The sequence below is a fragment of the Otolemur garnettii genome, unplaced genomic scaffold (assembly GCF_000181295.1).
Source record: "Otolemur garnettii isolate 467f Iridium unplaced genomic scaffold, OtoGar3 scaffold00044, whole genome shotgun sequence".
NCBI classification, from domain to species: Eukaryota; Metazoa; Chordata; class Mammalia; order Primates; family Galagidae; genus Otolemur; species Otolemur garnettii.
The window spans coordinates 7,628,348-7,641,637 of record NW_003852439.1 but is presented as its reverse complement, the minus strand read 5'-3'; the positions used below and the strand labels follow the sequence as shown (position 1 = coordinate 7,641,637).

Below are 13,290 nucleotides of genomic sequence, written 5' to 3'. Positions count from 1 at the left end.
CCTCAGGCTTTGGGAGCATGGGTAACAGCAGCATGGATTGGGGGCTGGGAGTCCAGGATGCACCCCAATACCTGGTAGCAGTGCTGACTGTGCCTGGGTAGGCATGGGTGAGCCCCAGCTGTGCTGACATTGCAGGAGGCATCCCTACCTCGTGTATTCAAGCTCTTCCGGGCCCTGGGCCTGCGGCATCTGGTGGTAGTGGACAACCACAATCAGGTGAGTGGTAGGTGGGTGGTTAAGGGGTGGCCAAGTGGTCTATGTCCTGCTTGTGCCAGCCCTGGGCGAGGGTACCCTGGTTGCTGGCTCCCTGCAGGGAATACTGAAGCACAAGACCCAGCCTAGTGCCACACCCCTTGCCTTGCTGTGCTGCCCTATCTACCCCACACGCACGGTGGCAGGTGCTGGTGTGGGCCTGACCTGGCTTTGCCCTGCAGGTTGTCGGGCTGGTGACCAGGAAGGACCTCGCCAGGTACCGTCTGGGGAAGGGCGGCTTGGAGGAGCTCTCACTGGCCCAAACATGAGCCCTGCCCTACCCTTGGTGGGCAGTGGCACTGGCGCTTCAGCCCCTTTAGCCTCCCCTCAAGGTCACTGGTCTCTTGGTCAAAGCCTCACTTCCTGAGCAGCAGCAGGAGCAGGTGTACCCCAGACTTGGGGCTAGGCCAGCTGGCAAGTGAACATAGCCCTGGTTGAGGGCAACTGGTTTACATCCTCACCATGTCCCCTGTACCTTGGCCCCGGACTTGGCTTTCTCCTGGGTTCTTAACTTCAGGGATCAAATGCGTGTGCGACACTCTTTCCGGCTGCTGGCTGATTTAAGCCAGTGAGGGGCTGGCATGTGGCTGTGCCTGGTGTCCCCATGTGGGAGGCTTTGAGGCCTGGGAGCTGGCCTGGTCCCCAAGCTGTGGGCTTGGTCTGGTCTCCAGCAGGGAACTGACAGCCTATGGCTGCCGGGCTTGAATGACAGCCCCAGCTGGACTGGAAGCTCCAGAATTTAAGGGGCAGGATAGTCCCAGAGAGCAGCCTTGGTTGGACTCCATGGGAGAGCCCCACATGCACCCTCGTCTGTACCCTGACTTGGGTGAACACTGGTCTGGGTCTCAAGAGCTGAGAAGAATCACTTAGGGCCGAGCCCCTGAATCCAGCCACGTCTCCGTCATCCAAGCCCTGCCCTTGGAGCTGGGGGTCCCCACACCTGCGTCTTGCTTCAACTTGGGAGAGCCTGCAGTCAGCGGCAACTCTCCCACCTGCCTGTGCCTACCACAGAGCAGGTGGCTCCGAAGGGATGGTGAGCGCTGGTGCGTGCAGCCCGTGCATCATGGAACAGGTCTGTCAGAGCAGCCTATGTCCTCTGCTAGACAGCACATGGGGGCCCCTTGGTGTTCTCTTCTGAGGGAGGGCCCAAAAGCCGGCAGGCAGCCCTCTCTCACAGCCTTCCGTGGCTCCGGAGTGTGAGAAAAAAAGGAATTGCACCAGTCAGCCAGTGCCACTCTCATGTTCCTACCGAACCTGGGCTACAGTCCCACAGCCTAGGGTTTGGGGGTGGGGCTCTGCAATCAGGCTATCCTGTGAATGGCAGTGGCTTCCCTAGATGGCTGTAGCACCAGCCCCTGGCACTGCAGCCACCCCAGGGTCCCACAGGAAGGAGGTCTGAGGTATGGTCTTGTGAGAATGGCCCTTGCCTGGAGGACTGACCACCACGCCTGTCCTCTTCCTCTTTATCCCCTTCCATGGGGATGAAGAGCCTTGTTCCTACCTTCCTAGCTCTGGGTCCCTTGTCTCCGCACCTGGGCAAGGGTGGGAAGGTTTCTTCCCAGAGAGCCCTGAATCTACCTGAGGAGTTGGGCATGGGGACTTCCCCACAGGGTCAAGCATACCAGCTGGGCTGAAGCAAGATGCCCCACACCAGGCCTCAGAGATGTGGTACTAAAAAGCATGTGCAATGTCCCTTAACAATTGTTTTGTATAGGTTACCATTGAAATAATATTTTGGATATATTAGGTTAAATAAAGTGACCTATAAAGTTCATTTTGCCTGTCTCTTTACTTTTTCTTTTTTTTTTTTTTGAGACTGAGTCACACTGTGTTACCCCAGTTAGAGTGCAATAGGTCATTACAGCTCAAACTCCTGAGCTCAAGGGATCCTCCCACTTTGGTCTCCCAGAATGCTAGGATCATAGGCATGAGCCACTGTGTCTGGCCTATCTACTTTTTAATGTGGTTGCTAGAAAGGTTGGCATCACTGGTAACTGGCCCCCTCCTCTCGGCTGCACTGCTTTAGACCACATCCTTTAGGGCCAGCTGTTTCTGCCCTCTGGTGTGTAGGACTGGCTGTTCAGTCTGTCCCAGGCTCTTAGTCTCAGTGCTCCATTCTCCAGCCCACGGCCTACCACTGCTCCTGGCATCCCTTCCCTTAGGGCCCAGGCCAGGCTGGGGTCTCCTGACCTACACCAGGGGCCATCAACCACTGAGAGATGCTCCTTTGTGCCCCTTGGGAATGGCATCCCATCAGATCCTTCCAGAAGCAGGCAGTTGGAGAGGACTTGCAGGAATGGGAAGGTTGAGGGCTCAGGTTCCACCGGCAGTTGGGCTGTGAAATCACGAGGTTCTGGTGAGGAAAGTAAGGTTACGGAATAGCCCTAGCTGTCCAGCCATACCTGCCCCTTGGGGGATCATCTGGGAAAGAGCAAGATGTGAGGGCAAGAGTTCACCACACTGCACCCTGCTCACTCCCCGGCTTCCAGCCTGACTTCTCTGCCTCTCTACAGCCAGCCCCTAACCTCCCTGTCTTCCATCAGTGCTGGACAACCAACCACCAAGGTCAGAGATCCAGGGCCACAGCTGCAGGGGGACTGCTGATAAAGCCATGTCAGGTGAGCTGGCTGCTAGGGACCTAGTTGCGAAGAACAAGTTCTAGGGAACATCCTAGCTGCTAGTGTGAGCCCCACAGGATGGCTTTGCTTCCTAGCCCCTTGGAATTTCCTCTGGAGCTGGCCAGGTGGGACAATGTCCTGTTTCTGCTGTCTAGTGCTGTGTGTCCTCAGAGTCCTGGGCCTTGCTGAGCTGATCCTCTATCTGCACCCAGCTGTGCCAGCTCAGGTGGTGTCCTGCAGCAGTTGGGGTACTATCTAGTGTATTATCTATCACCTAATGAGAGCCAGTGCCCTGAGGGGTGAGTGCCTAAGGCACCTTTTTGCAGAGCCAGCAGACAGCAGCCTGTCCTCCAGGGCATCGCCACTCTCCCAGCTTAGCGCTGTCACCCTAGAGGACCTGGGGCTCCTGGTGGAAAGCTTGACCAGCCTTGAGCCCTTGAGTCTGGAAGAGGTCTCAGAGAGGTATGAGTCCAGCCACCTAGTGTCTACCACCTCTGTCCCAGAGCAGGACACTGCCAAGCGCTGGGATCAGCTGGAGCAGTGGTGAGCCTGCAGGCATGGGAGCGGGAGGACCACACCCTCCAGAGCACAGCCTGACTTGGTCCTACTTCCACCCTGACTAGGGTGGCCTCTCTGCAGGCTGAGATGGCCCGCCTACAGGGACACGAAGAACGCTGTGAGCACACCATGCTCAGCCTGCTGCGAGAGCTGGTCCGCCTGCGGGCCCATGTACAGCTGCAGGGCTCGGAGCTGACACAGCTGCAGCGAGAGGTGCAACAGCAGGCAGCTCGGACCCCAGAGAAGGAGGCGCCAGAGGTTAGCAGCACTTCCCGCCATGGGCCGAGCACCCCACTTCCTAGGGGTGGCAGGCAGCCCCGAGCCTACCACAGCCCCAGTTGCCCAGCCCCAGAGCGTGGAAGCCCCACCATATCTGAGTCAGGAGGGCTCCAAAGGCCGGTGGCAGCCCCTAGGCCCATGCCAGCCCACACCTTCCTCCTTGCAGTTCCTTGGCCCCCAGAATCAGAACCAGAACCAGATGCAAGCCCTGGACCAAAGGTACCCTTCACATGTACTTGCAAGCACATCCTCAGTGGGAGGATAGGGGCTTGGGCTTCCAGAAAGTAGTGGCCAGTGCTAGAGCCCTTCTGGGCACAGCCAAGGTCTTCATATCCCCAGTCAGCTGTCTGCCCCCCTCAGAGAGGCCTGGATCTAAAGGCACCTCAGCAGCCCACAGAGCCAGGGGACACAATAGAAGGCAGGATGCAGGGCACCCGAGCTGGTCTTGCAGCCCCCAAAGGCTGCCCAGCCTGCTCCGGGCCTATCAGAAGTGGACCCTGTATGCCAGGCTGGTGGAGGTCCGGGAAGCCTTGGCCCAGATCAGGAGGAAGCAGACACTGCAAGACTCGGAGCGCAAGGGTGCCGAACAGGAGGCAGCCCTCAGGTAGGCCCACCTGCCTCCCGTCAGGGCTACCTCTAAGCCCAACACGTCAGGGATATGGGGGGTGGAGGGGTCACTGGCTCAGCCAAGGTACTTCTAGCTGGATTTCCCCTGCCCTTGGCTGAGCTGCTGGCTGCTGGGGACCATGTGGGGAAGGAAACCTAAGCCCAGGCCCTGGCCCTATCCCTTGCTGGTGCCTGGCTCTTACTCCAAGGTCTGCTCCCTACTCCTACATGTGCCTGGGTGGGGTTGTGTGTGTCCTGGTTACCCAGCCTGGGAGTCAGCCCTGGCCCCCCAGACAGGCCCTGTGATCAGCTGGGCTGGTGTGACTGCAGCCCATGTGCCCAGGCTGGCCACGCTGACTGACTTGGTGAAGCAAGAAGAGCAGGGTCGAGAGGCAGCTTGCAGCACCCTGCAGAAGAGCCAGGAGGATGCCAGCCAGAAATTGGGCCATGAGGTGGCCAGGATGCAGGTACCACAGGAGGCCAGGCCCAACCTAGGCAGGGCTGGCCAGGAGAGCCCAAGGAAACCCCTACTGTCACAGCCTGTGCCTCTCCTATCAAAAGGGTCTCCCTGCTACTGGCTTTCTTTCTGGTTCTGCCCACGTGATTGGGACTAGGAAAGCTAAAGAGGGGGTGAAGGCACTGGGCTAAGGCTCTCACATCCCTGGTGCAGGGGACTGCCCCTGTGGCAGTGCTGCCTTCTCCCTGAGCCGGGGGCATCTGAGCACTCTCTGAAAGCCAAGGCCTACTGCCTGTTCTTGTGCATAAGGTTTTATTGGCACACAGCCACAAGCAGTTTTTTATGTCATCAATGGCTACTTTGGGGTCGAGAGGTAACACAGAGACCCTGCAAGACTGCAGCGTGACCATCTGCCTGCTCCAGGGCACCCTCCTGGGGGCAGGAGGCCAGTAGGGGCTCAGGCAGATGGAGCTTTCTGTTCTGTGGCATGGGCTAGGCTGTGCTTCACCTGCCCCTGCTCCCCAGATCCCCAGTACAGCAGGAAGGCAGCTATCTGGGAGGAGACAGGGCCCTGAGGGCTCTGTCCGGCTACGCCTGGGCCACCGATGTCCAGCAGAGGCCACACAGGGATGATGGGGACCCTCCCCAGGCCCAGGTGACCAAGCTCAGCGAGGAGATGAGCCTCCGCTTCCTGAAGAGGGAGGCCAAGCTATGCAGCTTCCTGCAGAAGAGCTTCCTTGCACTGGAGAAGGTGGGGGCCACCTCCTGCCCACCTGGCCACATCCCCTAGGCCAGACCCTCGGCAGACTGGGCTCTTCCCACAGAGGATGAAGGCTGCAGAAAGCTCACGGCTGCGGCTGGAGTGCCGCCTGCGGGAGGAGCTGGAGGGCCACTGGGAAGCGCTGCAGGAACTGACAGAGGAGCGCCTGCGGTCTGTGTGTGGTCAGCGCCAGGTGGGGCCTGGCAGATCTGGATAGGTGGGTGGGACAGAGACAGGGGCAAGGGGCTCAAGGCTGCCTCCCCCTGGCAGCAGGAGCAAGGCCACCTCCTGGCGCAGTGCCGCAGTCTGGACGCAGCTGTGGTTCAGCTGACCAAGTTTGTGCGGCAGAACCAGGCATCACTGAAGCGCATCCTGATGACCGAGCAGAAGGCCCGGTGGGTGTCCCTAAGGCTGTCTGGGGCCTCATGGCTGTCAGGCCAGGGGGACCCCAGCACCTCACTCAGGAGCCGGCAGCAGTGGCTGTGCCTCCCCCCAGCAGTCCCAAATGGAGTGCTAAGCCCAGCAGGATACATGGGACAGAGGATCTACTTCTCCTGTGGGGGGACCCCTGCCTGTCCCTTGCTGGGGGCTCAGGGGTACAGCACCAGTCTTGGTACCCCTACAGCTGCACTCCATCTTCTCAGCCCTGGGCTCCCTTCCTTGGCTGAGTACTGAGGAGTGGGTCACCCCTGGCTGAGGGACAGTCTTGATGGCACCACCCCCCAGGGATGCCAAGGGGTGCTTGGAGGAGAGCCAGGCCGAGGAACTGGCCTCCCAGGTTCAGGAGAGCCTGGAGGCTGCGCAGCTGGCCAATGACCTGGCCTGGCAGGAGACGCACAGGCAGCTGGCAGTGGTGAGAGGCAGGGTGGGCATAGAGGCCCAGGACCCCAGCAGGGTGGCCCAGGTACACAGGATAGGTATTCAACTGGATTCCCTGTTCCCCACCTGCCCCTGCAGCTCCAAGAGAAGAGCCAGGGCCTAGAGGCATCGGTAGCCCAGCTGGCTGGACAGCTGAAGGATCTGAATGACCAATTCCTGACCCTGAGCTGGAGGCTGGACCTACAAGAGCAGATGCTGGGCCTAAGGCTGTCTGAGGTGAACCCAGATCTCAGGGGAAAGAAGGCACATTCAGGAAGATGGGTGCCTGGCCCCTGGGGTCATGAGCTTCCCACCTACCTAGGAGACCTATGCCCCAAGGACATCCCCTGCAGCAGCCTCTTCCTGAAGTGGAGCTGTTGTTGCTTGACCTAGAGCCTCCGGGGGTTGCTGAGGGAGCTCTATGGGGCAGGCTGGTACCTGCACTTGATTGAGACATGATTTGCATGCCACATGCTGACCCTGTGGAAGTGTGCAGCCCATATTTGTTCTTTCAGGGGCTTGGGCAGCCATTGCCACAGTCAATTTTAGAACATTCTCATCACACACACACACACACCCCGCAAAGAACCCCATACCCATTAGCAGCCACCGCCTAGTCCTTGGGACTTCCTATCCTCATGAATTTGTTGTCCTGGCATTTTACATAAGTGGAGTCACAATGCACAGCTCTGTGCCTGGCTTCTCCCTGAGCGCTGTAGCCTGCGTGGGAGCTTCAGCTGCCTCGTAGCTGAACACTGTCCCATCATGGGATGGACTGTGTAGTGTGTGTCTACTTACCCAGTGATGGGCATTAGGCTTATTTCCATTTGTCTGTCATGAGTGCTGCTGTCATGAGCATGGGTGTCCACCCTATGGTTGGGGGCTTGATACCAAGGCCTGCCCTGCTGCCTTCTGGGAACATATGTGGTCAGAACAGCCCCCAGTGGCTTTGGACCCCAGCCTCTCTCTCCTCTCCTGAAGTGGCCGGGCTGTTTGCTCAGGCCTATCCTGCTCACCCTCAGCGGGTCTCTTCTCAGGGATGCGGGGGAGCCCATTAGGGCAGGCCCTGGTGCTGTTCTTGGCCCTATCTGGCTTGTCTGTCCTGGGCATGTCAGTCCAGTCTGCACAGCTGTGCTGCCTGCCCTCAGGAACTCTGTGGCCTGCCTCCTCGGGCTGCCCTGTGCCCTGGGCTCTGGCCCTTACTGAGTGTGTATGTCCCAGGTGAGGAATGAGTGGGAAGGTGCAGAGAGGAGGTCAGTCGAGGACCTGGCCAGGTGGCAAAAGGAGGTTGCTGCACATCTGCGGGGGATGTGGGAGAAGGTGGACAGCCTTCCCCGGCAGGTGGGTGAAGCTGCAGACCTCAGGTATGGCATGGGGCCCTTCCCCTCTGTACCTACCCTTGGCTGTGGGCTAAGGCCAAAGCAGTCCTGGCCAGCTGGCTATGCTGGGGCCACCCTCCCCCCCCACCCGGGCTATCTGCTGCTTCTGCCTTGTGTTTCAGATAGAAAGCATCTCAGACAGGTGCATTTTCCACAAGAGCGACTCAGACCTCAAGATCTGTGCGGAAGGCAGGGCGCGGTGAGGCAGGGGCTCCACTGACAGTCACTGGGCTGGGCTGGTCCCCATGGTACCCACAGGCCCTAAGTGCCATGGCAGCCTTGTCCCCTCCCTTGCCTTGTGTAGCCTGCACAGCTTCTCCCCATCCCCACTGGAGGAGCAGCAAGGCTGAGCCCCTTTGAGCTCCCATAGCCCTACCTGACCTGGGCGTACCCACAGCTGACCCTTGTCTCGGTGCCTGCAGAGAGTCTGAAGTCGGGGCTTTACGGCAGGAGCTGACTGCCCTGCTGTCATCTGTGCAGCTGCTTAGGGAGGAAAGCCCCGGGCGGAAGATTGCTGAGATTCAGGGCCGACTGGCCACGGTATCATGGGGCCCAGGGAATGGGGAGCCTCTAGTTCATCCACACCCACAAAGGGGAATCACTTCTTTAGGTGGGGTCACACCCACTCACCCTCAGGGCTCTTCCTGTCCTGCCTCAGCCCAGTGTCCCCTCCCCCCCAGGCCTCATGAGCACTGTCAGCTCAAGCCTGCACTGAGGGGCCCCCTGAAAGGCCAGCAACAGGACTCCCAGCTCAGGGGCATCTCAGCCTCTGCAAGTTCCATAGGGGCACCTGTATGGAACCTCTATTGCACTGGGGGGTGGTAGCAGTCACGAGGGCAGGAACATTCCTAAACAGTGGCCAGGACCACTCAGGGCCCTCCTCACTACAGACTGGGACACAAGGTGGCTTATGCTCAAGTTCCAAGCATGTAGTAATTTGCGGGTGAGGGCACCCTGGGGACAGCTGACCCTGCCAGACTGGCCGAGACTGTGCCCCTAAATGGGGGGCTGTGTTTAGTTTCAGAACCAAATAATAAAGTTGGAAAACAGCATCCAGGCAAACAAGACCATTCAGAACCTCAAGTTTAACACAGAAACCAAACTGGTGAGAGGAACCCATGGTTGGGCCTGGCTCAGTGGGTCAGGGTGGCTGCTGGGCCCAGGCAGCCTGACGCCACCCATGCCCAGACAGGCGAGTCCCTAGCTCTGTAGTCTTCCTGCTGTCTGCAAGTCTGGCGCTGAGCAGTTTTCCCAAAGATAAGGGCCTCAGTCTGGCTTTCCCATGGGAGATAAGCCCCATACGTCCTGGCTTCTGCCCCAGGCCTGACCCCACGGCCCTGCCATCGTCCTGTGTCCTCCTTAACAGCTCCGGGTGACATGGGTACCCCTGTGTCCACAGCGCACACAGGAGATGGCAGCCCTGAGGGAGAGCATGGTGCACCTGTGGAGTGAGGAGGGTCCTTGGGCGCTGACACTGGGCAGCCGCAAGGTTCTCATGTCCCTGGTGAGGCAGCGGTTCTTCGTCAAGGATGTGGCCCCTGGCGAGGTGGTCCCCATGAACTGCTGGGGCGTGTATCAGGCCGTGAGGTGGGCACAGCCAGCCCACAGTCTCTGCCCAGTCCTCTGGGTTGGGGCTGAGGGCCTAGGGGTGGAGGGCTGGCCACAGAGGCAGCAGGGGTCTGGAGCCATAAGCCTCATCTCTGGCAGGTGGCTGCAGTGGAAGGTGACCCTCCTGAGCCTGGTGGCTCAGCGGAGGCCAAGAGGCGTCCCAGGGAAGCCCCACAGCTGAGAGCCTGCGCAGAGCCTCACACTTTCGCCTCACACTTTCGCCCTGGCCCCAGAAATAAATATGCCTTTAGGTTCCCTGATGCCTGTGGGTGACATCCTCCCAGGGCCCACAGGGCTGGCCAGGGCTTCAGAGGCACTGGGCAGTGGGAGTGGCTGAGACCAGAGGGTCTCCGGCCTTGTCCCACTCTCCAGGGCTCTTCCTGTCCCACCTTAGCCCAGCATCCCCCTTACCAAACCTCATGAATACTGCCTACTCCAGAGCCCATGGGTGGGGACGTCCCCAGATGCTGCCCCACTGGGAAGCAGCCCCCAGCACCTGGGTAAACAGCCCATGTTTGGTGTTTGCTCTCACAGCCAGCTGCACCCTCTCTTTCTGCCTCTCCAAGAAGACCCTGCTCATCCTGCAAGGGCTGGCCCTGCCCCTTGCTGCAGGGGTGGGGGGTGGAGCCATCAGCCCTAGAACCCACCGGGGCTGGCAGGCAGGCTGCAGGGAGGGCCAGCCTGGCATAGGCTCTGTCCTGGCTGCCCTGGCTGCCAGCTTGGAGTCTCAGGTTCCCTGGGGGACCCAGAGTGCAGAGCCCCCTGAGCTTGTGACCTTGGAGCAGCTATAGCTTCTGCCTAGGTCCTACCACTGTGGATGGAGTTCTGAGGGCCCCTGTGCCTATGTGGGACTCTCTTGGAGCCAAGGGCCAGAGAGAGCCAGACCTAGGCATCCCCACTGCTTTGGCTCTTTCCCAGTCCAGGGACTGGGGACTGCTGGACTTGGGGTGCCCTGGATGGAGGGCCTAGCGGCTGTCCTGGGAGGGCAGGAGGAGAACGATGCCTTAGGGAGAGGCCTGCCACTTGCTAGGCCTCAGCCAGCTGGGCCCCATCTAGGGCTGGAGCCACCCCACTGGGAAGCTCAGGACAGGCCTCAGCTGACCAACTGGCCAGCAGATCGCTGAAGTCTGGTGTACCAGGGTGGAGCAGGCCCAGGGGGCTGGGGGCAGGTTCCCTCCAGAAGGATGGGGGAAGCTTCCTCTGGGCCATGGGTGTGATATGGCCGTACTTGCGCTCCAGCCTCTCTCTGCAGCCGGCTGGCGCCCTAGGCTCCACATAGCACCGGAGACCGTAGTCGAAGAGCTCAGCCAGGGGTCCCAGCGGCTGTGCCGCATCCCTGCTGATGCCCAGTGTGAGTACCTGACCCTTGGGGCCTCCCAGTGAGCTGACCCTGGGCTCAGGGGACTCCTTGTCCCCCAAGGGTCCAGCCTGGACCAGGTTCACCAGGTCAGCATAGTAGATTTCCTCCCTGGAAGGGCTGCGGGTTGGACAGCCATCAGCATAAATGTCGCAGGCATCTGGGTCCTGCCCCTTGTCCTTACGACCAAAGTACCTCTGGATATCACTGCTGATGAGCTCAGAGAATTGCAGCAGCTGCAGTGGTGTCTCGGGGCGGCTGGGACACTGAAGGGCCACTTCCGTGGCCTCAGCCCTGCCTGAGCACTGGGGGGCCAGGCTGCAGTCCCTTGGCCCCTCACCTTCCAGCTCCAGCTCCTCCTCCTCCTCTTCTTCCATCTCTGGTGGCTCCAGGTTTGAGGGCAGGAAGGAATGGGGTGGCAGCCGGAAGTCACATAGGGGCCGAATCACTCCAGTGGCCATCTCCTCACTGTCTCCCAAGAGGTACCAGCCACTGTTTGGGGAAGGAAGCAGAGATGGGCAAGTTTCAGACAGCCCTGGCTGCTCCCTGGCCACTGGGCAACCACTGCACTCTGACCCCACACCAGAAGCCCCAGCCCCATGGGGGATTGACCACTGCAGGCAATGCTTGGTGAGGGCACAAGTTCTGCAGGGGTGAGATGCAGAGAGGGACATGGCAGGCACTGAGGGCGTGTGGCCATGGCATCAGTGGGGTGGCCACCATGGGATGAGACCTTGCTGGAGTGTGGGACATGGGAGCTATTCCAGGTTGGGGCTGGTCACTGTCCCAGAGCAGTCAGTCAGTTGTGTTCTATGTGGGGCAGTCCTAGGAGTCCCAGGTGCTAGGACTGCCCAGAGAGTGAGGAGGGGGATGGTGGCCATTCAGGGCTAGGTGAGGAGCTTCTGAGACAGAGCCATGGGGCTTTATGGCTCTTGATCAATGGGTGGGTCTGATGGAGGGCAAGCTGTGCTGTCCCATTGAGCACAGCCTGCAGTCACAGCAAAAGGTTGACCTGCTCCCAGCAGCCCCAGCTAGGCACCTCCCACTGATGGCAGGGCAGCCACAGCAGAGTCTCCCTGAAGAGGGCCACAGAGGCCACTGTGCCTGTTCAGGACACTCAAGAGAGGTAAGGGTGAGAGTCTGGGGAAGTGACCGACGGGGTCAGGAGCAGCTCTCCTTCTGAACACTTGCCAAGGAGGGGCTGGTTCTGAACCCCAAGTCCCACCCTACGGACAAGTGCCCCCAGCCCCTCTATAATGTAAGAACATTCTGAACCTTTCTGGGCAGGGGCCCCAACAGGAGGGAGGAAAAAAGTGAAAGAGATGGAGGGGAGGTAGGGAGGTCAGCTGACCTGGGTACCTGCCCCTCCCTCACATGCAGGAGGTGAGCTGCTGGGGCCTTCCTCCTACCTGCAGGCCATGCCATTGTCCTCATTTTGCTCACACTGCTGAGGACCCCCCCACCCAAGGAGTCTTCTGGTGGCCCTGGCACTGGGCAGCCCAGACAGACACCCTGTCCCCAGCCGCCTGACCCCACACCCAACCCAACCCTGGGCCAGCCTAGCACTGCAGGGACTCTCCCTGTGGTTAGTCCCTGCAGGGCACCTGGACAGAAGGGCTCACAGGCCCTGAGCCCCTACCCGCCCCAGAGCCCAGGCACCTACCTGGCCAAGGCCTGCAGCTCTCACTGGGCAGGCCCACCTCCACCTGGGCTCAAGCATTTATAGCCAGGCTCTGCAGCCGCCTGGGACTGGCAAATATTTGGTGACGGCATTGTCATCCCAGACTGGGCAAATAGAGCCCGTTTGCTTTAGCGCCCGGCAACCAGGGCCCCACTGGGGGAGCACCTGCAGACTGGCCTCACCTGTACACGGCCTGCCCGGGGACCGTGGAGTGTTTGCTGCAGGCCCAGCTGGCCTGCACCTTGGGCTCCGGGACCCTTATCTCTGCTGCTAATCAGGGCCTGAACCAAGCCTTGTCAAATAGGCGGAAAATTAAATTTCATGCTATTTTGAGTTCTGGAGTGGGCCTCTCTAAAGGACATCCTGCTTCTGCAGCAGCCAGGGCAGACGGCGCTTCTAGCTGGCAGCAGGACCCTGGGGATGGGGAAGGGAGGGAGGAGGCCCCAGGACCATCCTTCAGGGCCTAGGGTGGGCAAATGCATTGGAGGACCCCTGAGCCCCTAGCCAGCCCCTTCCACTGTAGGACCCTCCTGGGCCACTGTGACAAGTCTAAACTGGCCCACATGTGGCTGTGGTGGGGACCCACACAGGGTTTCCACCTCCCCTGGTCCAGGGCTGCAAATGCGTTTACAGTAAGTGACTAAACCCTCTGCTTCTTTTTATTTTTTATTGTTGGGGATTCATTGAGGGTACAAGAAACCAGGTTACACTGATTGCATTTGTTAGGTAAAGTCCCTCTTACAATTGTGTCTTGCCCCCAAAAGGTGTGGCACACACCAAGATACCACCCCCCTCCCTCCTTCCCTCTCCCTACTCTTCCTTTCCCTACCCCTCCCTCCTTCTTTCTCTCTCTGCTCTCCCCTTCCCCTACCCCCAC

General features: G+C 59.9%; 2 protein-coding genes across 3 annotated transcripts in view; both read left to right on the top strand.

The window, feature by feature from the left end:
- Positions 1 to 2,024, top strand: part of CLCN7 (chloride voltage-gated channel 7) — a 27,489-nt gene extending 25,465 nt beyond the window's left edge. Inside the window, exons 24-25 of one of the 2 annotated variants that reach the window (XM_003790770.3) lie at positions 136 to 216; positions 435 to 2,024. In XM_003790770.3, coding sequence (XP_003790818.1) covers positions 136 to 216; positions 435 to 521 — 168 coding nt within the window. In that variant the 3' untranslated portion in view covers positions 522 to 2,024. The remainder of the gene's footprint in view (positions 1 to 135; positions 217 to 434) is intronic. The other variant, XM_003790771.3, reaches the window with a different exon arrangement.
- CCDC154 (coiled-coil domain containing 154) lies at positions 1,283 to 9,630 on the top strand. Its single transcript, XM_012805687.2, has 18 exons — positions 1,283 to 1,295; positions 2,796 to 2,870; positions 3,197 to 3,413; positions 3,494 to 3,686; positions 3,874 to 3,926; positions 4,216 to 4,311; positions 4,657 to 4,780; positions 5,420 to 5,521; positions 5,595 to 5,723; positions 5,801 to 5,925; positions 6,257 to 6,383; positions 6,488 to 6,625; positions 7,610 to 7,729; positions 7,890 to 7,966; positions 8,190 to 8,307; positions 8,786 to 8,872; positions 9,167 to 9,354; positions 9,475 to 9,630. The coding sequence occupies exons 1-18, from the start codon at positions 1,283 to 1,285 to the stop codon at positions 9,554 to 9,556; spliced, it is 2,064 nt and encodes a 687-aa protein (XP_012661141.1). The 3' UTR covers positions 9,557 to 9,630.
- Positions 9,631 to 13,290: the final 3,660 nt, after the last annotated feature.